The sequence below is a fragment of the Cavia porcellus genome, unplaced genomic scaffold, assembly GCF_034190915.1.
Source record: "Cavia porcellus strain 051 isolate PalLab524CR breed Dunkin Hartley unplaced genomic scaffold, mCavPor4.1 scaffold_9, whole genome shotgun sequence".
In the NCBI taxonomy this organism is placed as follows: domain Eukaryota; kingdom Metazoa; phylum Chordata; class Mammalia; order Rodentia; family Caviidae; genus Cavia; species Cavia porcellus.
The window spans coordinates 61,138,280-61,160,543 of record NW_026947492.1 but is presented as its reverse complement, the minus strand read 5'-3'; the positions used below and the strand labels follow the sequence as shown (position 1 = coordinate 61,160,543).

Here is a 22,264-nt window from a genome sequence, read left to right as displayed (position 1 = left end):
GGTGATTTAGTAAATGAGACAGGTGGCACTTGGAAGCTTCTAAAATGGAATGCAAACCATATTTTTACATATTAAATTTTATTTGCAATGCTGCTTACAAAAAATCCTTACAAATATTAAAGACATTTTTGGTACTTTCATTAAATTCACTGTTTACTGATTATTCTCTTTAAAAAAATTCAGACAGTAAAAATGGTCTGCTTTGGTGTCACAGTAAAAAAAAATTTAAAAAAAATTTTTTTTGACTTATTGGATCTCAGCATCTTTAGCATACTAATCCGATACTACCAGAGAAGATTGTTCTGGGTAAAATGTTCAAGATCTGTGGTACACAGATGTTATGAGATAGATGAGAAGCTTCAGAGTCACTATAGATACGTATAATCCTGGGAGTTATGGCATGAATGGGGCAAAGTGGGGATGTACAATAACTTTTAGTTACCACCAGCAAGAATTTTGTTTCTGAGGCCGAGCGTGGTGACTCACACCTGTAATCCCAGCACTCAGGCTGAGGCAGGAGGATCGTTGCGAGTTTGAGACCGGCCTGGGCTACAAAGTGAGCTCAAGGCCAGCCTGGACTGCACAGTGAGACCCCCTGTCTCAAAAAAAGAATTTTGTTTCTGTTCCAAAGCAATAGGGACAAATGACATGGTTTTAGAAGTCAATACAGGTATCACAGGAGACTAAGAGGCTAAATAAAAAGATGTACACAAAAATCTTCTGGACTTATGAGACTATAGCTGTTTGGCTCTCATAGCTACCATACTTCTCAAATTGTTAATCACAGACGTTTAAGAATGAGAAATTCAAAGGAAGAATGACAAAGAAAAAATTTTTAAGTTACACACATACACACCACACAACTTACTGGCTGGGAACACACAGATGAAGATATTCCTACTAGAATGTAATTTCTACAGTGGCACAGTTTTTTTTTTTTTGTACTGGGGATTGAACTCTCGACCTCATGCTTGCCAGGCAGGTGCTTGTTAAATGGCACACTTTTTGTTTGTCTGTTTTGTTTACTGCTTTATCTTCTGAAGTGAGGACACTGAATGGCACATAACAAAACCTACAAGTTTTGCTAAATGACTGAAAGTATGGTGAGTGAACAAATGAGACAGGCTTTTGCTCTTAAACAGCTTACATCCAGTAGAAAGAAAACCATGGAAACCATCTCAGTCCATTGTGACAGATATTATAATAAAGAGGGCAAAAGTGCTAGGGAGACAAAGAAGAAGGGGTCATGACAAACAAGGGAATACTCCAGATATAATGACTGAGTCTTGGAATGACTCTGGAATGAGCCAGGCAAAAGAGAAAGGTGACAGCAAAGCAAAATTTTTAGAGGACAATGAAGGGTAAGTAAAGATAGGATAGAGGACACAAATTCCTTTGGCAGTCTGATGAAATCTATGGGTTTTTCATCTATTAGCATTTCTTTAAAATGTGTAGTGTAAAATACATATGATTATAAAAAATCCAATTATACTGGACAGATTAACACTTAAAAAGAATTTTTCTTTTTTGAGATGGGGTCTCACTGTGCAGTCCAGGCTGGCCTTGAGCTCACTTTGTAGTCCAGGCTGGTTGAACTCTCAAGGATCTTCCCACCTTAGCCTCCCGAGTGCTGGGATTATAGGCATGAGCCACTATGCCTGGCTCTTAAAAAGAATTTTGTATAATAGAATCTAAATGCTTTGTCAGTAAGATCTAACTAGAGATAATAGCTACTATAATTTCAAAGAAATGACCGACATAAATGATATTCTAACATATCTGTAATAACAATAATGTGGTAGGAAAATACCTATGACTTCTATGTTGACACTACTGTAGTTACTGTTGTTATTACTAGGGTCTACTGCTCACACTTGAAAGAGGATGAAATGTTAAATTTAATTAGAAGTTAATAAAAAGAAAAATGTAATTGTCTTTCTATCCAAGATCTGTGTCTTATATCTATCCTTGAGGGCTTAGGGACCTAGTGTTAAGAATTGCTATTTCTAGGTGTGTGTTGAGGGTGTGAATGGCTAGGACAGACAAAGTAAGGAGAGATCTGTGTGAGAAATACAAGAGCTCGATGAATTTAACAGATGTGATGACCTAATGGTAGGTAAGGCAAAGGGAAGTATCTAGGTTTATGCTCAGGTTTCTAGTCTGGAGAATTTGATATGAAACATAAGAACAATTGACAAGGTCAATTTTAAGTTCAGAAAAGCTTTCATGTTACTTAAATCATTTGGCTTGAAAAACACAGTACTGATTAAGGTAATTAACCATTCTTACAGATCCTGCATGATTTGAAGATTGGATCATACCCAGAGGAGTCAGGCCTGGGTAAGACAGCACAGCGTACCTTTCAAGCTCAAGTGCATAGCTCTTTCTACCAGGATGCTGACTGCAAAAGTGTCGTCCGACATAGCAGGGCTCTCCTGGGCTAGGCAGACTTCAGCTGTGGTGCTGGTACAGGGAACCTGGGTAGATGCAGGAGACTTCTGGTGGCCACAGGGTGGAGAGAGCTGCATCTCATGATTTCCTCTGTGAATCTGCTCAGACTCACTGTGGCTGCTGCAGTCCACGGAGTCCAGCTCATGAGTGGGCTCGGTGTGTGGCGAAAGAGAGAGAACCACATGAACCCGCAAGGCAGCTCCTGACAGGTTAGAAGCATTTCGTCCAAACAAAGGATATACACCTGTGAGAGAATGGAGAGGACTAAGCCTAGGTAAGCAGGAAACAGTAACGTTTTCCAATCTTTTGTCTTTTTGAAACAAGGTCTTGCTATGTAACCTGCTTCAATTCTCATGCCTGAGTATCTGAGTTCTGGGACCACAGGTGTGTGCCACCACTCCTGGTGACACTCTCTAATCTTTGAGGAAATATTCACGGCGGGGGGTGATGGTGGTGCTTTGGATAGTCACTCAAATGCTCCTCCTTTTTTAGTCTGGGCCATCTGTTTAGCAAAATGGTCAGAGCTAAAGTCTAATAGGGTTAAAACAGGGTCATGACTTAGTTTCTTGAATTGTAAAGCGGAGAAAATAACTAACCTTACAGATTGTTAAGCTGAATAAATATCATAGTTGCAAAATGAGCAGAGCATACCTTCCAAGCTCCAATTCATTCTGCATTATAGTCACTAGCCTTGTTTTTCTAGAGTGTAAAGCTATGTCTCACCTCTATTTAGAATCCAGTGTAATAGTTTTCATGGTTGTTGGATAAGAGTGCAGTATTTTCTGTTTAGGTGAAAACGTCTTCAACCCTTGTCTACTTCTCTGACTTTATCTCCTTCACTTCCTAAACTATGGATTCTATGATCCAGCTGCCCACATTATTTATAGCATCTAAAATATCTTCATTTGTTTCATGCTTTTGTGCTTTCACATATGTACTTCCCTTCTCCAGAATTCCTTTCTTTTCCCTTTCCCTTGGTTTATTTCTAAATTCTTTGAGACTCAGATAAAGCATTATTTCTACCCTATTTTTTTTGGCACTGGAAATCGAACTCAGGACCTTGCACTTGCTAGGCAGGTACTGTGCCACTGAGTTACATCCCCAGCTCTGAGATGCTGTCCTTTAATCCAAGATGTTGCATCCCTTTGTTCCCAGAGTACCACTGAAAATATCTTTTCCAAAGTTCTTATGTTTCACCATAATTATATACTATTTTATTTTTCCCTTACCCTATAAAGTGAATGAGGCCAAGTAATATTTCTATTCATCTTTGAATTTCCAAGACAGGAATCAAATACCAAGCAATCTGAATAGTAACCACCACATATCACTTACAAAATGTTATCTTTTTTCTCTTTGCCTTGTGAGCCAGTTTATTACTATGTAGATTTTCTTTATGATTCCGAGATATGCTGACCAGAGAGAATGAATCTCTTGGTCCCTTTGGCAAGTATCTTTTCTTCTTTTTTTTTTTGTCTTTTTCATTTTTACCGGTACCAGGGATCGAACTCATGACTGCCTGCTTGCAAGGCAGGTGCTTATGCCACTGAGCTAAATCCCCAACCCCTGCAAGTATCTTTTCAATGCAATCAATAAGTCATCACAATAGAAATCATGCAGGTTTTTGTACATACGGTAAAAGGTGTTTCGCTAGGCTCATTCTATATGTATTAACTGAGTGCTCACAGTATTCTAGGTACTGTGTTAGGTGAAAAACTTGGTGAACTCTACTGCTACAAAGTTCCGAGTCAGTTCTTTCATCTATGGTGATCCCAACAAGGTACTGTAACCAAGGAATGCCAGCCAGTGGATCCTTCTTTGAAATCTCTTTAGTTACAAAAAGCATTACTGAATTATTACTAATCTTTCAGCATGAAATAATGGAAAGAACACTTACTAGTTTGTGACTCTGGATACAACCTTTCTGATTTTGTTTTCTTTCTTTTCTTTCTTTTTTTCTTTTTTTAAGACAGGGTCTCATTATGTAGTTCACCCAGGCCTTCAATTTGCTGTGTAGCCTAGGATGGCCTGAAACTCACAGTGATCCTCCTGCCTCCACCTCCTGCTTGCTAGCATTACAGGCATGAGCCAATATGCCCAGCTCCCTCTGAGCCTCAATTTTCATGGCTATAAAATATACCTAATATCTATCCCACAGGACTATTGAGAGGATTGAATAAAATAATGTCAGACAGGATCTCTTACATAGTGCTGGACAGAGAACAGGCGCTCAAATGTAAGAAGTGAGCCTGGTTCCTCACTTACCACTGACAGTTAGTGTCCTTGTTGACTTCTCCCCAAGTCTTGCCAAGTCCACATAGGCTGATCCAATCCAGCTGTCTGTCTGGTGGGGCCTCTCCATACTTTCACTGCCATAAGCTCGCCACACTTGGATCTCTAACCTCTCCTCCCTGAAGTACCAAAGCAGTGATGGGCCTCGAGTGACTTCTGCTCTTTTGGATGCCTTGAAAGTAACCATGACCTGGTTTTTGTTCGCAGATTCCTTAGGTTTCTTGAGAGGGGTCCAGAAGGCTTCATGATCATATAACTTGTATCGAAGGTAACAATAGGTATTCTTATGAATATGCTTGTGGCCAGCAAGCAGTACACAATGGAGGGGCAGCCACAGTCTTGGAGTGGAGATGGTGACAGTCGCTAGTTCCTCTTCATCAGTCTTGACAGGATCCTTCAAGTTGTTTTCAAAGCTCCAGCCCAATAGCTCAGCAGCTTCCAGTACCCGTTCTCTATCTCCAGGACGGGTGAAGGAAACTGAAAGTTCCAGACCACCCACAACCTTCTGCATAAGCTCCAAGCCATGAAGCAGGCCTGTGTTTTCTGGTAAAAGGACAGGATACCACCCTGTGATCCCTTATGGGAGAAGAAAAGATTTTCAATTATTGTCTTAAACAAAAAACACCCCATCTACTGCTGATTCTCCAAAGCAGAACAGAAAATATAAGGCCACAGAGAGCTGGAGTTTGTCTTTCATCTGACCACTGAGAGGCAAAGGGATTAGATGGGAAAAACAAAGGCTGGAAGTTAGAAGATAGGAATTCAGCCCAAAATCAGTGATTTACTTTCTGTGCAAGCCATTATTTTTCCTAAACTTTGATTTCTTTACCTCACAAATGGGAAAATTCTTGCTAATCTTTTTTAGCAGAGAAGTTGCCGTAACTGCTAAATGAGCAAGTTTAGGAAGAGCTTTGAAAGAAAAATGCTATGAAAGGTGTGATATATTATTATGGTATTATTAGTACAGTGAAAAAGGCATGGGACAAAAAAAATCAAGAGATTTGGGGTCTGTTCTCAGGTATTCCACCAAGGGAACTGTCACTTTGTAAACCTAAGGACCAGGTACTAGATTTCAAAATAACAGCTGCTTTTTATTAGCTATTATATTTCAGAAATTCTGCTAGTAATGTATATACATTATTTCATTTAATTCTTCTGATAACTGTATGAAGTCTAAGCATTAAATCAGATAATAATTCCTATTTTACAGATGAGAAAATAGAAGTTCAGAGACTTCACCAAGTCATTACAGTTAACAAGTGACAGGATTTGAATCAAGGTCAACCTGGCTCCAAAATCTACAATTCACTTACTTTAGGTTTACATTATTTTATCTCAATTTGTTAAGGACAGACTCATTTTTGAAATTAGAATTTTACAGATTTTGAAACAAAATGAGTAAATGTAGCAGTCAAGAAGCATGTTAAGTCAGGGGTTGGCAAATTTGGTCTATAAAAAGCCAGACAGTATATATTACAGACTTTACAGACAGACAAACCATTTTGTGTCTGTTGAAACTATTCAACTATGCAGTTGTAGCGACTAAGAGCCATAGACAATATATATATCCCACTGGGCATGATGTGTTCCAATAAACTTTATATTATATAAATAGTTGCTTGAATCCTTTGGGTGAGGTTGGGTTTGGCTGTATAATGAGTCATTAAAAAACTTGATTTTTAGAATTTTTTGGATTTCAGAATTATGTAAGACAGATTGTAGCCTAGTACATTCATAGCAGTTTTTTGAAAAAGGTTTTATTAATTATATTTTTCAAATGAGAAGATTTTGCCAATTAATTTGCCAAACATCATGTAAAATTTAATAGCTTTTAGGCCATCATTTAATTTTAATTTTTTCTTGGCTTCCTAGCTTTTTTCTGTAAAATGAGGAAGCTGAAAATGTCTTTTTTTTTTTTTTTTTTTTTTTTTTTCAGGTGGAGCCTTCTCTCCTGATGGGAGGAAAGGAACTGATCCCTCACTATAGGGATATTTATTTATACATTTAGCAACATTTGGGCTTGGTGTTTTTCTGGGTTGAAGCAGCTTCTTCATGTGGCTTGCCCCTGGTGCTCTTTGTTCTTGGGATGGCCATGCACCAGCCCTGTGTGTGTGATCTTCAACAGCTCTCTACAGATACAGGCCCATATGCTGACTGAAAATTTCAATCACCTGTAAAATTTTTTCCTTGTAATACTTGCTCTCCTGGCAGCTGCACTATGCATTCCTATAGTTCAGGGTGAAGAGCACTAAGCTTACATCCCTAATTTCCCTTTGCACAGACTGGATGGACAGGTCCCCAGAGATTGAAAGTGTTGATCTTAAAGCTCTGTTTAGCTTGGACAGTCTCATAAATGATGACTGGAGTTAGTGACTTCTCGTCTGAGTATCTGTCTATTCATCCATCCATCCATCATCTACCTATGTACCTACCTACCTTTTTGAGAAAGGGTCTCATTCTGTAGTTCAAACTGGGCTTGATTTCACTATGTAGGTCTGGCCTTAAACTCGAGGTGATTCTCCTACCTCAGCCTTCCAAGTGCTGGGATTACAGGTATGTGCCACCATATCCATGAGTTCTTTTCTTTTGCATTTTTTGTGGTACTAAGGATTAAATCTTAGGCCTTTGCATTGACCTGCATCTCTAGCCCTGCACCCTTTTTTTTTTTTTGTACTGGGGATGGAACTCATGACCTCATGTTTGCCAGGCAAGTGCTTGTACCACTGAGCTAAATCCTACCCCTCTCTAGCTCTTTTTAAAATTTAAAAAAAAAAAAAAAGTTCTTTTAAGGTATGATCTTGCTAAGACATTAAACTGCCCACGCTTGGCTCGGACTTGTAATCTTCTTGCATCAGCCTCCCACAGTGCTGGGATGCCAGGCCTGAACCATCATGCCAGGCCAACCTACTTCTTTCTAACATTATTTGGTCACAGACTCCTTTTGCTTTGATGAAAGCTATTAGAGCACCAGAAAACTATACAGGTGCTTGTATGCACACAGTTTCATATCTGCATTTAAGGACTTCTTAGATTAAATTGTCTCTTTGGCTCTATGATTCTGTTACTGAGATTACTGGCAGGAGGAAAGACAGAATGTTTAGCTTAGAACAATGCCAAATACAAAGGCAAATGATACTATATAAGCTAAGTTGTCTAAAAGGTTTATATTCCAGTGGTAAAATTTAATTTTTAGAGACTTAGAAGACAGTGCCTACTACCTGAAAAACTCTATAGTTATTTTCAGAAGGAAGGACCAGAAGTGTCCTAGAGGTTTCCAGCCCTATGACAAGGTCTTTCACATATATAATTTCAGTAAATGTTTCCACAGTCCTGTGAAGTAGATCTTCCATTTTTACAGATGAGGAAACTGGATCTGAGAGATGAGGTAACTTGTTTTAGATCTCAAATAGTAAGTAGCAGAAGTGAGTCCTGTAACAAGTTGTACAGACTTATCTTTGGTAGGTCATAGGTAGCTCCTGTTTATTAGTATAGTGCTCTAATTTTAATTCACAATTAAGTTTGGGAGGGTGATAGACTTCTAGAAACTAGATTATACAATTCCACAGGAAGACGGGCAACAGAAGGAAAAAATTTACTGAATACCCACTACGTGTCATGTATTTTCTTTTATTATATTAATTTCTACTTTGTAGATTTATCAGGATTAGTAACAGCTAAAAAAAGCTGAGCTCACAGAGGTCAAATAACTTGGTCAAGGTCACCAATTAGTAGTAAGTAGGATGGGAGCAGTATTTCTATGTTGGCTTGGGACTTACGTCTATTCTTCTGGGCTTTTATCTCATATCTATAATTCCTTTGCGATGGAGGACGGTAGTGAAAAATAATGAGTAAATCTGGATTTGATTTCAAGTTCTGCTACTCAGTAGCTGTGTGGTTTTGGAAAATCACTGTCAAACAAAAATAACAATATTCTATATCCTGGTCAGGCACCTATCTTAAAATTCAAACAAGATCTGAAAAAATATTTTACAAAGTGCTATTATGACAATTACATTGCCACATTCACCACTATCATCATCTTTCCTAAAGGAGAATGAGTACGCTGCTTTCAGCCTCTTTTATTTTGTTAGAAGACCTTTAGAGTGACTGGGAAAACTCTTAAAACGCTTTTGAAAAAACATTTAGGTACCTAGAAGATTTCAGAACATGGTTAAGGGATGTTTTCTTTTACATATTTTGCAAGGGAGTCAGACAAGATCACCTCTTGAAGGCAAGTGAATAGGCAGGAATGTTGTAATTCAGGATCCTTACCAGATCTCTTGACTAACAGCTCTTTTGTTGGAACCTTTACTACCCCGAGCAGATACTCTTTGCATGACTGGATACTGGCTACATCACTGACTGTTAAATTAAGAAAAAAAATAAGAAGAAAAATTATTGGTAGTATACTAACAAAATCGTGTGTTTACAGTATATTCACATAACCCTTCACTGAATCTTAGAAAAGATTATCTTGTGCACATCCTAAATAAAGTCTGAATGCCCTTGGAAAACAAACAAACATTTTTTTTTGAGACAGGATCCGGCCACGTAGTTCAAACTGGCCTTGAATTCACAATGTAGCCCAGGCTGGCCTTGAACTTGCAGTGATCCTTCTAGCTCAGCCTCCTGAGTGCTGGAATTACAGGCATATACCACCAAGCCTGATGCCCTTGAAAATTTCTAAACATTTTATTTTGAAAAATTGCAGGCACAAGTTCCAAAAATATCACAGTGAACTGCTATACATCCTTTATTTAATTCACAGATTAGTCTCTGTACACAACTGCTGTCTCCCTTCGTGTCACCTATAAATTCCCTCATATATACATTTAATGTATATTATTTTTTGCTATATCCTTCTAAAATAATTTGAAAAGATTATAATTTCTCATCTCTAAACACTTCAGCATATACCTCCTAGGAAGGGCTACCCCATTTACAACAGCCACTTTGACTTTTTTTTTGGTACCAGCAATCAAACTCAGGACCTTGTGGCACTGAGCTATATCCCTGGCCCCACAACAGCTATTTTTAAAAAATTCTAATTGTGATGAGTCCTTTAGTGCTCACCTGATTTGGTATTTTCATGATAGATTGCAAAAGTAATTTCTGCAAATTCCAGTAGCTCTGCTAGGAAACAGGCCTCTCCACTACAGTGCTGAGTTACCAAGTTACACGGAAACTCAATGTGATGGGAGAACTCAGGGCAAAAGGAACAGGCCACAGGACGGGTTTGGCGTTGTTCCCCCTTGGGCAGGAATGAGAGATGAGCAGTGACAGAGGCATTGACCCCAACGGTGGCACTAAACTGTAGAGCAGGTTCCTGCTCAGCCAAAGCCCTGTAGGGAGAGGAGTAGAAATAAGAAGAAAGTACACACTATGGTATCAGAAATCAGTCTGATTGCCTGAAACTATCCCTGCTACTTCCATGAGACCACCAATACTAACCAACAGTAAGTTTCTATTTAAGCTTTTGGCAAGGTCATCACATGCGTTATTAGTAATCTAGAGTACTTGAATGGTGTGGGGGTGAGGTAGTTAATATTCATCTGTCAGAGTGTTACACTGGGCATTGTTCTGTCAGGGCCCTTCAGTCAAAGACCACAGGAACCAATGGCAGTTGAACAAGCTGAATGGACCACTCACTGCAATGACGAAAACTATACCATGGGAAAACTATAGAGCATCTCAGGAAGAAAGTACCAGAAAGGACATGTAGCACTGAACTCATGTTAGTCAGTTTGGGGAAGGCTCAAAGAAGCAGGGTTTTATTCTGTACAGTTTTGTTTTGGGTCTTACCTAAAAGGAGGAAAGGCTAAAGTTAAAGCCGTAACTCCAAAACAACTGTTAATCCTGTGTCAATTTCATCAGATTAAGAAACATCCACCTGATTAGTAGAGCAGATTCCTGGGAGTGTCTAGGTATACTGTGGAGGCATGGCTGTGGTATTATACACATCCTTTGTGATTCCCTCTCTGGCACTCTTTCTCTGCTCTGCTTCCCAGTTGCCATGCTTTTCTCTAAGCAGCTTTTCTCTGTCATGCCCTTCTGCTATGATGTCTCTGCACTGGAACCCTCTGATCATGAACTGAAACCTACAGTTTCAGGAAAGCTACATTAAACCTTTCCTCCTTTAAATGTAGGTGTTGGGTATTTTGTCCCAGTGATGGGAAAGTGACTAATATATCCGCCTACATGTAGAAAAGATAATGTGACAAAACCTTACGGAGAATAAGGGTTTAAGTAGGTATAGTGAGGGAGAATATTAGGGGTCAAGAGAAGTAGGAACAAAGAGATGAAGGAGGTGAAAGAATGGACCATGCTGTTCTTTTGAAGAGACAGTGTTCTGGGCAGAGAAGCAGTATGGCAAAGGCCCTGAGGGGAAAATGTGCCCGCAGTGTTCAGAAGCAACAAGGCAGCCAGTGACTGGAGCTGTATCCACAAAGGAGAGGGATTAGCTGGACGAGATGAAGTCACAAAGTTAAGAGAGATCAAACTATGTGGGATCTTATAGCCATTTTATTTATTTATTTATTTTTGTCTTTTTTGAGACAGGGTCTCGCTATGTAGTTCAGGCTGGCCTTGAGCCCACTTTGTAGCCCAAGCTGGTCTCCAACTAACAAGGATCCTCGCACCTCAGCCTCCCGAGTGCTGGGATTACAGGCGTGAGCCACCACGCCCGGCTCATATAGCCATTTTAAGGGCTTTGTTTTTACTTTGATTGAGATGGAAAATTACTGGTGGGTTTTAGACAGACACATGTCAAGGTATGACTTAAGTGTTCACAGTTATGTTGTGAACAGACTGAATGGGAAAGAGATTCTGGAAAAATAAGAGTTTGGCATTCAGGGACTGAAAAGTGTGAACTTGAGCTTACAGAGAAATTATAGTGATTGGGTATAGTGTGGTTTGGGGGTAAAATATGTGAACACAGAGGTAGGTGGTTAAGAAATATAAGCCTAAAATTCTTGGAAAAGATCAAGAAACTGAATTGCAATAACATTATCCAAAGTCTGTAAGTGAAAAATTACTCAAAATTCTGAAGTTTTTTTTGTTTTTTTTGTCTTTCTCCTTTTTATCGGTACCAGGGATTGAACTCACCACTGCCTGCCTGCAAGGCAGGCGCATATGCCGCTGAGCTAAACCTCCAGCCCCAATTCTGAAGTTTTTTAAATAGTTAAAGAGTTGTGGTTGGTGAACTGGGAATTATACACAAGAAAGTTCAGGCACATCTGAGCATCATCTTGTGGGGACTAGAAAAAGGTTTGAAAATCGCTTTTGTAAAGTGGACTTACCTGGCTGCTGCTTGCAGTCCACAGGCTCTGATAATGTGGACAGAGATAGAGACAGTTCGGGTAGCAAGAGCTCCCTCTGCTGTTCTTAGATTACGCCGGTACCTTATGCCCACATCCAGTAAACCTGAAGAATGAAGACAAACAGGAAAAGATTAAAAAATTGGTTAGAAAAGTTTTTGTTCTGTAAAACCACAAAGTTGTGGTCAGGAATTCAGGAAGAGGAGAAATACTACAATCCTAGTGAATGATAAGGGGCCTTAACAGAGAAGCTGTTCATAGTCAGAACCATGTCAGTATTGCACCTTAGTGCAACATGACATCTTCTAATAAAAAAAATTCTAGCATACTACTGCCTTGTTTCAAGGAAGGCTAAAGAATAGCAGAACAAGCTGATCAGTGAGAGTGAAGAGAACATAGCAGGAAATGACTATTTGTTCAGATAGATATTCTTTAGCCGGAATGTACAGCTAATTGATTTGGGAAACTAGTTCCAGATGAACTCAGATACATTGATAGAATAGGTTGTGATATCATTCAAAATTCCAAATTTTAGTTAACCTCTTGCCATTTGAATCCTAACTTTTTTCTTCCTTATATTGAACTGCCCATTCAAACTCTCTATATTCCATCAATCCCACGTACTATTGCCTTAGAACAGTAACACTTTGAGTAAACTTAAACAATAGTTAGAATCCATGAAGACTTATTAAATGCTTAAGTTTAAGGGAAATGAGAAAACATTTATACAAAGTCCATGGAACTATGGCTTTTTAAAAGAACTGCATGTAATTTTACAATTGACATTATATACTCATTTTGCTGAAAAGATATATCATAGTTTACACCAGATCCTCAAAGAGTAAGTACCCACAGAAGTGAAGAATCACTAATTTAGAGAGAAAGGATATTTATGTGTACTGATTTTGAAAGGGAAAGACAATTAGTCTTAAATTACCTGATGACTGGCTCCTCAATTCTTTACTGTTCTCAAACCTGGGGGTTAAAGGGAGATTAAAGGTCTGTATTCCCACATCCTCATGGTGCCTGGTTACCATGGCACAGATCCTCGATAATGGCAAGGTTCCTTTGGCAACCATTTGATCTCTCACATTAGGATAATAGTACCTATAAACCACAAAAGCACAGGCTGTCAGTTGGAAGAATTAGGTCAGTGAATGACTCAGTCTGTCCCAGGGATTAACTTTCAATATGTACTTAGTTTTGGAGCCCAATTGTTCCCTATTGGTAGTTCTAGCTGTGATTGTATCTGGCTGGATTTACTTCCCCTTACATTATATGAAGAAGTCTATAGATTATACTGAGTTCAGGACAAAGGCCAGCTTTCTATAAACTCTCTCTTTGAGGTATCTGTCTACGTCTTAGACTTCTGGTAGCTGAGACTGCCTAAAGTTTCCATCCCATGGCAAAAAACATGGATCTAGATGGAGCAGTCCAAAACTTTCCCATGGCTCAGCCTTGTCTTTTAAGGCTTAGGCCCTTCTGATTTGGAGGAATAATGAATATTTGTCAGTGTTTACCTTATTTCCTCCTCATGGCAAAACAATTTATTCTTAGATGATTAAATTGTAAATCAAGCTGAGCATGGAAGTACCCACCTGTAATCCCAGCACTCCGGGAGGCTGAAGCAGAAGGATTATAAATTCGAGCCCAGCCTGGGAAACTTAGCAAGCCCAAGTCTCAAAAAGGCGTGGGGATGCAATACAGTGCAAAGGCCCTGAGTTCAGTCACCAGTACTGAAAAGAAAAAGTAAATCAAACCTAGATAGTTTTAAAAATCTGTTTTTCACTTGATTTCTGTATGAATTTAGGAAAAGTTCTGCTATGTGGTAACTCTTCCCTAGCTTTTTTTTTCTTTCCCCTTTCGGCTGGAGATTGAACTCAGGGCCTTGGGCACACTAGGCACGTATTCTACCACTAAGCTACATATCCTTAACCCCTTTTTGTGAGACAGGGTCTCAATTGCCCAGGGTAGCTTTGAAGTTGTGATCATCTTGCCTCTGCCTCCTGAGTTGTTGGGTTGACCAGTGTATATTATCATGCCTAGCTTCCCTTCTTTCATATTTATATAATCAATCATTTTTAATTGGTTTCTTGGAAGGCAAACGTAAAGGTAACTGAATTGATATTTATGCCAATATATTTTCTGGAAATCATCTACTAATGTCTGTCACATTCAATGGAACTGTATTTTATGAAGGCTACTCTTTTGGTGATCTTTAAGAACAGATTCTAAGAAATGAATTTAGAAGTGGAGAGATCCAGTTGGGAGACTATCCTGTAGTCAGGCACCATATAGTATGGGCTTGAGTTTAAATAAGATACCGAGAAAAGCCCAAAAGTGGTTGATATTTAAAAGACAGGAGATAAAATTAATGACCTCACTTCCAATGTAAGAAAGGTTAGAAGTATAAGATACAACTGCTCCCTAAATCCTAACAAATATCAGTAAAAAATAGATAAGAGTTACTCTCAAGTAAAAATAATATGAAACAGGGCAAAAGGAGCCATTCAGTCTCCTTATAATTCTACCTCAGCTGGGGAAGAATAGATGCTTTATGATTGTGCACTTCCTTTACAGGCATAGGACTGGGTTACCCATTACTATACCTGCACCAGATCTCAAACTGGACTCCACCTCCAGGCATGAGGCTGTGTGCAGAGAAGGCACTTAGAAGAAGCCTTTGCACAGGAACTTCAGTTGGCAATAGGAGAGTATGATGGTGCTCACTGTTAAAGATGGGATCGGGAATGCAGAGTGTGGTTGCAGTTCTGAAGGCCTTTACCGTAATTCCTTTGGAAAAGAAAAGTGGTTCAGAATATTCAACACATCATTTGGTGTTTTATGTGTAGTAGGGTGGTACTACTTGCATATACAGTATTTCAATTTTATACTCATAAAATTACTGTTACTTCATAGGTGTCCCTATGTTATTTCACAGATGAGCATAAGGATACCTGAAAATACATAATTAAGGTCTTAAGAGTTAATAGGTCCCAGACCTAGAACCAGGGCCTATATTTTATGACTGTTATTCTATTTTTATTGATTAATAGAGTCAGGTTCTTGATATGCAGATCAGGCTGGCCTTGAACTCACTATGTAGCCCAGGCAGGCCTCAAACTTACAGTAATCCTCCTGACTCAGCCTCCTAAGTACTGTGATTACAGGTGTGTGCCACCATGCCCAGCTGGTATTCTTACCAAAGTCCATCTCCCTAATGCAGTGGTGGTGAACTTATGGCATGCATGTTGTTTTTCTTTTAAGATAAAAGATGTTAATGTATAAGTTGTTTTTTCTAAACTAAAACCTCAGTATGCAGATTTAATTGGAGTGTTGGCACTTTGCAATAAATAAGTTGGCGCTGGGTTGCAGTTTGGGCATTTGTCTCTAAAAGGTTCACCATCACTACCCTTAATTTCTTATGATAATATAGAAGAGATCCTTTTTTTCATGAACAACATAGCTGTAATTTAGAAAGGAGAGAAAAGGTATCCCCATGGTGGTTCTGTTGTATACTCCCTCAGTATCTGCTATCATTTGTATGTAGTTTGTCTCCAAATATTTCATATGCTGGGTGCTCAGTGCCAGGATAGTGATTCTTTTAGCAGTAACTATATGGAATTCCCTAACTGCCTAAATTGCTCATAGTGACTGTATAGATTATAACTACGATGAATAGTAAGAGTCAACTATATGTGACTAAAATGATATGCATGTAAATTATGCAGAATCAGATAAAATGTAAATAATTGGTAGCTCTAGACAAAGGTTATATAGACATTTTTTGTACTATGTTCTGTTCTATTCTCTCTTTGCTGAATCATTAATTTGTTTGGGTTGGCCTTGAACTTAAAAGTTTCCTGCCTCAACTTCTCAGTAGGCTAGGATTACAAGTGTGCATCTCCATGCCTGGCTCTTTGTCCCACAGTAAGTCCTCAACTTAGAAACCTTGAGTTGTGACACATGTGAATGGACCTGGCATAATGAAGATTCATAGATGTGAACAAATCACGGAGGTAGCTCATGTGTCTATTTTACCATTTTTGGGTAACTGTAAAAGTAAAAATAAGTTTACTAGTTTTTTGTGGTGTGTGGTTTGGTTTATGCTTTACATGTATATTTGTGTCAAAGGTGTGTAAGAGTCAACTCTGTCAGACTTATGAATGAATCTGACTTATGAATGTTTTCCCAGAACAGAACTTGTTCATTAAGCTGGGACTAACAGCATTTGTGTAAGTGTTCTGTAAATATGAAATCATATCAAAATAAAAAGTTACAGGATGGGCAGAGTGGCACATACCTGTCACTCCAGTACTCTGGGAGGCTAGGGTAGGGTGATCTTAAGTTTGGGCCCAGCCCGGGCAACTTATCAACTTAGTGAAGCCATGTCTCAAAATATAAAAAGGGCTAAGGAGGTAGCTCAGTGAAAAACCTATGGGTTTAATCTCCAGTACTGCAAAATAGATAAGTAAAATTTACTTAGTCCATCTCCTGTTTTACTGCCTAGAGAACACTAGAAATATTCAGCAACACAAAATCCATTCAAGAAAAAGTATTTTGTAAGTATATCTAGTCAAAGAACTATACAATAATGAAAGGGCCTAGCTGGGAATGAAGCACATGCCTGTAATCATGGCACAGAGCAGGCTGAAGCAGGAAGATCATGAGTTTGAGAACAGTTTGAACTACACAGAGTTCCATACATGGGTGTCCTGCACTGCACAGTGAGATCCTGTCTCAAAAGACAAAAAAGAACGAGAACCCCTAATTGACCAAACCTACCATTTTCAAGGAACTCAGATTCTCTGAGCACACTGGACTGTGAGTCCTGAAACGGAAAATAGTACTGGACATAACAATCTGCTTCTCCCCAGACTGTTGCCTGAAGAGGGGTCAGTCCTTTAACCATCTCTACACGGAACTCAAAGTGGTGCTCCATCAGTCCATTTCCTTGGTCCTCTGCCTATTAAATGAGAGAGAAACACTGGTGAGCTTTAAACAGTAACTTGCTTAAAATATTCCTGCTTCCTGATGAAGGCTGAGTATAGATGAGGAAATAAGTGAACTGGCTAACACTAAAACAGATACTTAATTTTACTTGTTACTTTGAACTCTCACAGCTGCTCAGTGTAACAATACCAAGTAGGATTTTCTCTACATTGTGACACTGAATTCATACTAGGAAATTCATAAATGTAATTCTATGCATTAATGGAACAAAAGTAAAAAAAAAAAAACAGTTCAACATCAATAAATGCTTAACAGGAATGTGATAAAATTCAACATCAGTTTCATGAAAGTTTTTAGTATACTAAAAGTAGAGGCTATTTTTTTAATAGGGAAATAAACAGGTATTAATTTACTTCATTACTACTATCTCTAGAGACCCTGGGAAAGTCCAATAACAGTAAGGACTACTTAGGGAGGTAGAGTACAGCATTACTGCACATATAATTACTATGAAAGATTAACCATGTATTTATTATTTACTATGAGCCTGGCTTTGCATCAAATACTTCGCTTGTATTACCTATTTTAGTGTGCATAGCTAATAATATTGGAACCAGGGTTTAGACTCAGTCTGATTCTGAAGCTAGTGTTCTTTATCTCTATCCTATACAGCCTCTGCAGACTTTAGACAACTGGTTATTAAAATAGGAAAATTTAGGACTCAGATAAGAGAGACAGAATAAATTATGTATTTGTCATTTTATGAGCAATAAATCTGGAAATAGACATTCTACTAGGTCTTTGCTTTGCACTCTAAAAATGTGTTAGCAATACCTGTTCAAAACCTTTCCAAAAGTTTTCCTAGGAAACTTGATTCTGATTTAAAAAAATTGGCGTGGGGGTAGGGATCCCTCAGAGTTATAACAGCTGCTTGATTTGATTATATAATATTACAGTATCTATATAAGTAACAAATCTTCTTTGATTTTTTGTTTCATCACCTATAAATTAGAATGACCTTATAGAGTTGTTAGGGAAATAAAGTATTCCTTATAAGTAATTTAACATTTCAGCTCCACAGATGAACTTGGTCAAAGTTGTTAATTATGGGAGGAAAATCAATCATATTTATAGATATATAACCTTAGAAGCAAGTCTTTCAAGGATTTCCTCTGTGTTCATAGTAGGAAATATTTTCTAACTTTTAGTATGGAATTTAACAAAATCTGAGTGTCCATTGTAAAATGGTGGTGTATATAACACTTAAAACAGACTTGGGCATATTATATAGATAATTTATCTTTACTTATATAATTTCAATAGGACAAGTATCATTTAAGACACTAGTATCTAACAAACAGCGAAGGTTTAGAATTTCTAATATACAAATATACAAGAATTTGCTAATAGATATTTTTCTGATACAGACATTTAAATTTGTTTTTGAAATTCAGAATCAGATTAAAGGTGTAGAGACAGTGATTTGGCAATAATAGTAAAGACAAGGAATGCTGGATGTCTAATGCTATGATACAATGAAATGAAAACTGAACTTGGAGTCAGAAGACCTATGTTTGAACTCTAATTCTCTCATTCTCAGTTATGTGTATCTCTATAAGTAACAAAACTTCTTTGATTCTTTGTTTCATCACCTATAAATTAGAATGACCTTATAGAGTTGTTAGGGAAATAGAGTATGTCATAAATAAAGTTTGCTTTCTCAATTACATAGCACTATATACAAAATTACTTTTAAGTTACTTATAGAAAAACAAGGCACTTTATGACTTTTCAACATGGATTTAACCAATGGAGTGAGATTTTGCTTACTAATGTTTGGGATCTCTCTTCTCCCAAGTTTTTTTAAAGGCGATTAAGTTAGTAAATTAGAAAACTAATATCTGATTGTTCAATCAGATATTCCTTATAAATTCAGGGAGCTGAGAGGGAAACTAAGAACCATTTAAACCATAAGAAAAAAAGTAAGGATAATTCTTCTGACTTAAAGCAAGCACTGGGGACAAAGTTAAGTTCTCTTGTTGAGATTTCCATTACTGAAATAAGGCTTTGGGGTAACGGTTTCACTGAACTGTGCAAGAGAAAATGGGATTTTAGTTTACTGTAGAAGAAACGGCATGGAGGCACTACCATAGCTACAGATGCTGCAGATGGCTGGTCCAGGAAATGGGCTGGTCTTGGGCCAGACGGAGGAGGTGTTCCATCTTCATTCTTTAATCTTTGCAGTGCTATTATCTGATCTGAAGAGCCCATGGCTAAAAACACTCGAAGACTCCCATTTTGGTGACCTGAGAATACATCAATCACAGGCATGTAGCTGTCGACAGCAACAACTGGATACTTAGCATCAAGCAGCAGGCGAGAAATCTTTGGATCTCTAGAAGAGAAGAAATTGTGAATGAGCAAACAACAACAATCAGTCATATTAGAGTTGCTACATTTCTTACATGGCTTGTTTTCTCTGTCAAAATGGATCTACAACTACACAAGTAAGATTTTGCCAGTAACCAATCAATTAAAATTACAAGACAGTTGAAGTTCATAATGCAACAGTTTCAGGGCTGGGAATATATGTGCCACATCTGTACCACCATGGGCCCAAGCCTAGAGTCTGTCATGTAGCCTCTCAGTTGAGCCTTGCTGAGTTGCCTTTTTGTTTATTTTTGGTGAGATATGCCATGCAGTCCAGTGTAGACTCAAATTTCTTGCCTTAGCCTTTCAAGCGTCCATTATATTATTTTAGAGGGGGGCAATGTAGTGATCTAGGAGGTGTGGACTACTATGGCAGATAAGATTTGGAAATTCTTTTTTTTTTTCTTTTTTCTGGTACCGGGGATCGAACTCACAACCGCCTGCTTGCAAGGCAGGTGCTTATGCTGCTGAGCTAAATCCCCAGCCCCCTGGAAAATATTTTCAATGATGTGTGCCATCTATTGAGCATATACTATGTGCTAGGTAACAGTGTTTCTAATTCATTTAACATAGCAAAGGGTGATATTATTCACTGTTAACATGTAAGAAAAGCTCAATTCAGATAGGTTAAGTAAGTTAGCTAATGACACAAAAGTAGTAGGAGGTTAAGCTGTGATTTAGACTTTAAATTACTGTATTTGATTCTAAAGCACAAATGCTTGTCATTATACTATACTGAATTCTAGCATTGGCTCTCCCACTTACTTGTTAGATGACTTAAGCAATCAATTTGACTTTTCTGAGTCTGATTCCTGCTTTATAAAATGAAGGTAATTAAACTTTCATCACAGGCTGTTGTGGGATTATGGTATGATAAAAAATATAAAATACCATCTATGATGCTTGGTAGAAGGGTAAATGCTCAGTAATTAGCAGCCAATATTATTTTATACTCTCTCAGAAAGAATGAGAAGAGAACTGGAGGAAAGGGAAGATCAAGCTAGGTTAATATCACAATGATCCTGACAACTGCTCTAAAAGAAACACAGGGGATCTATCTATTATCACCCTCATTTTACAGATAAGGAAAAGAAAACCAGAAAGTTAAGTGACTTCTAAGTAAAAGGACAAATTTTCTTGTTTGTAGAACAGGGACAAATAATGGTACTACACAACTTACAGGAAAGCTCAAATGAGATAAAGGCCACACAATTACAACGTTTAAAAGACAGAAACATAAGAGAGCTTCTAGAAAAGAGGTAAGTGCTAACGTAATTAAAAATTTTCACTTTGAATAAAAAAATGAACTGTATTAAGGACAGAAATAAACTTTAGGTTATACCCTAAACAGGTGTTAAAAGTGAGGTACAATAATCCAATCTAAAGGTCTAAAATATAGCATGTTTAACAGAAACTTTGCAAATAATGGATATAAACCATACTGACATTTCATGACCCAGAGGTAAGGTGTTAATTTAGTGAGATGGTACCTTTCAGCAGTAGAGCTTTTTTGGTAGAGAACAGACTCCTGAGCAAGGCTATCCAGATACTAAGCCTGGTTCTATTCTTAAGGCATTTGTGACAAGTAGTTTAACTTGAGTCTCTGTTAATGCATCTGTACAACAGGGAAATAAAAGTACCTGCCTCAGAGGTTTTTAGAAGATTAAATGACTTGCTGTATGAAAGGCTCAGCACATGCCTGAAACATGGTAACAGTATCTGTACCGCTATTTTACAGTAGCAGAAAGAGCAGCAACAGTGGTGAACCTGAGAGAGGTCCTCCAAGGGATTATTGAGCTATTCATGTTTGCAAATGAAAAGAATTCCTCTTCAGTCCACACAAGGTAAAGACAAAAAGTACAGAATACTCCAAAAAGATCCTATTTACTTGAATGACACGTAAAACTGATGGAGAGGGAGTTTCACCAGCCCGAGCAGCTTGTCCTGTCCTGGGCTCCGCACCTTGTTCCAAGTTTCAATTATCATCACATTATTTTTAAGCCTTTCCAGGTATTTGGAAGACAGAGAGATAGGAATCACCTGTGGAGAAAAACACCAACAAAGAAAGTCCATATCTGAGACAAAGGATCAATTTGTATTTTTTACTCAACAAACATTTAATGTGCACATACAGTGTCAGGAGCTGAAGACATTAAAACCCTCAACAGAAATGGCAATCTGTTGTTAGAGAGTAACACACATAGACCGGATACAATCTAGTATTTAAATGAAATGGCCTTGTGTAAAAAGCTCTGCTCAGCATGTCTTATGGAAAATGGTAAGGGCAACTGTTCTAGATTTTTCATGTAAAATTATTCAAGAACTGACCAGCTATTCTTTTTATTTTTTATCCTGCTATTTTTTTAAATTTTTCCCTTAATTAAAAAGATAAAAATAAAAAAGTAAATAATAAAAAGGGAGACTGAGATAAAAGAGGGCATAATAACAAAACAGCACAGGTTAAAACATATCCATTTAAGCAAAACAGTGTTTTACCACAAGATATCTTGACACAAAAGTAGTTACCATAGTGTTTCTTTCCTTGTGACCAGCTATTCTTGAAAGAGAAATTACAGGTTATAAAAAGAATCATAGATCTAGAGGAAAGAGTAGCTCTGTTAAATTAACAGCACAAGCTGGGTGTGGTGGTGCATGCCTATAATCCCAGCACTTGGGAGGCTGAGGCAGGAGGATCACTGAGAGTTTGAAGCCAGCCTGGGCTACATAGTGAGAACTAGGTAGTGAGAGACTGTCTCAACAAACAAACAAACAAACAAACGCAATCAAGGGACCAGCAATTTAAAGGAACTCAAGCTGTGGAA

General features: G+C 38.0%; 1 protein-coding gene and 1 long non-coding RNA gene across 7 annotated transcripts in view; one reads left to right on the top strand and one right to left on the bottom strand.

Annotated features, from left to right (window-relative positions):
• Positions 1-22,264, bottom strand: part of C2cd3 (C2 domain containing 3 centriole elongation regulator) — a 139,080-nt gene that overhangs the window by 36,778 nt on the left and 80,038 nt on the right. For all 6 annotated transcript variants that reach the window (XM_063256502.1, XM_013145304.3, XM_013145305.3 and 3 more), the window contains exons 15-24: positions 21,331-21,482; positions 19,161-19,407; positions 16,845-17,025; positions 14,669-14,852; positions 12,997-13,166; positions 12,042-12,165; positions 9,817-10,085; positions 9,016-9,105; positions 4,717-5,319; positions 2,360-2,695 (exon numbers count right to left, since the gene is read on the bottom strand). In XM_063256502.1, the coding sequence (XP_063112572.1) occupies positions 2,360-2,695; positions 4,717-5,319; positions 9,016-9,105; positions 9,817-10,085; positions 12,042-12,165; positions 12,997-13,166; positions 14,669-14,852; positions 16,845-17,025; positions 19,161-19,407; positions 21,331-21,482 (2,356 nt within the window). The remainder of the gene's footprint in view (positions 1-2,359; positions 2,696-4,716; positions 5,320-9,015; positions 9,106-9,816; positions 10,086-12,041; positions 12,166-12,996; positions 13,167-14,668; positions 14,853-16,844; positions 17,026-19,160; positions 19,408-21,330; positions 21,483-22,264) is intronic.
• LOC134477696 (uncharacterized) lies at positions 19,335-21,485 on the top strand. Its single transcript, XR_010049841.1, has 3 exons — positions 19,335-19,519; positions 20,590-20,701; positions 21,181-21,485. It is a non-coding gene; the product is annotated as an uncharacterized LOC134477696 (long non-coding RNA).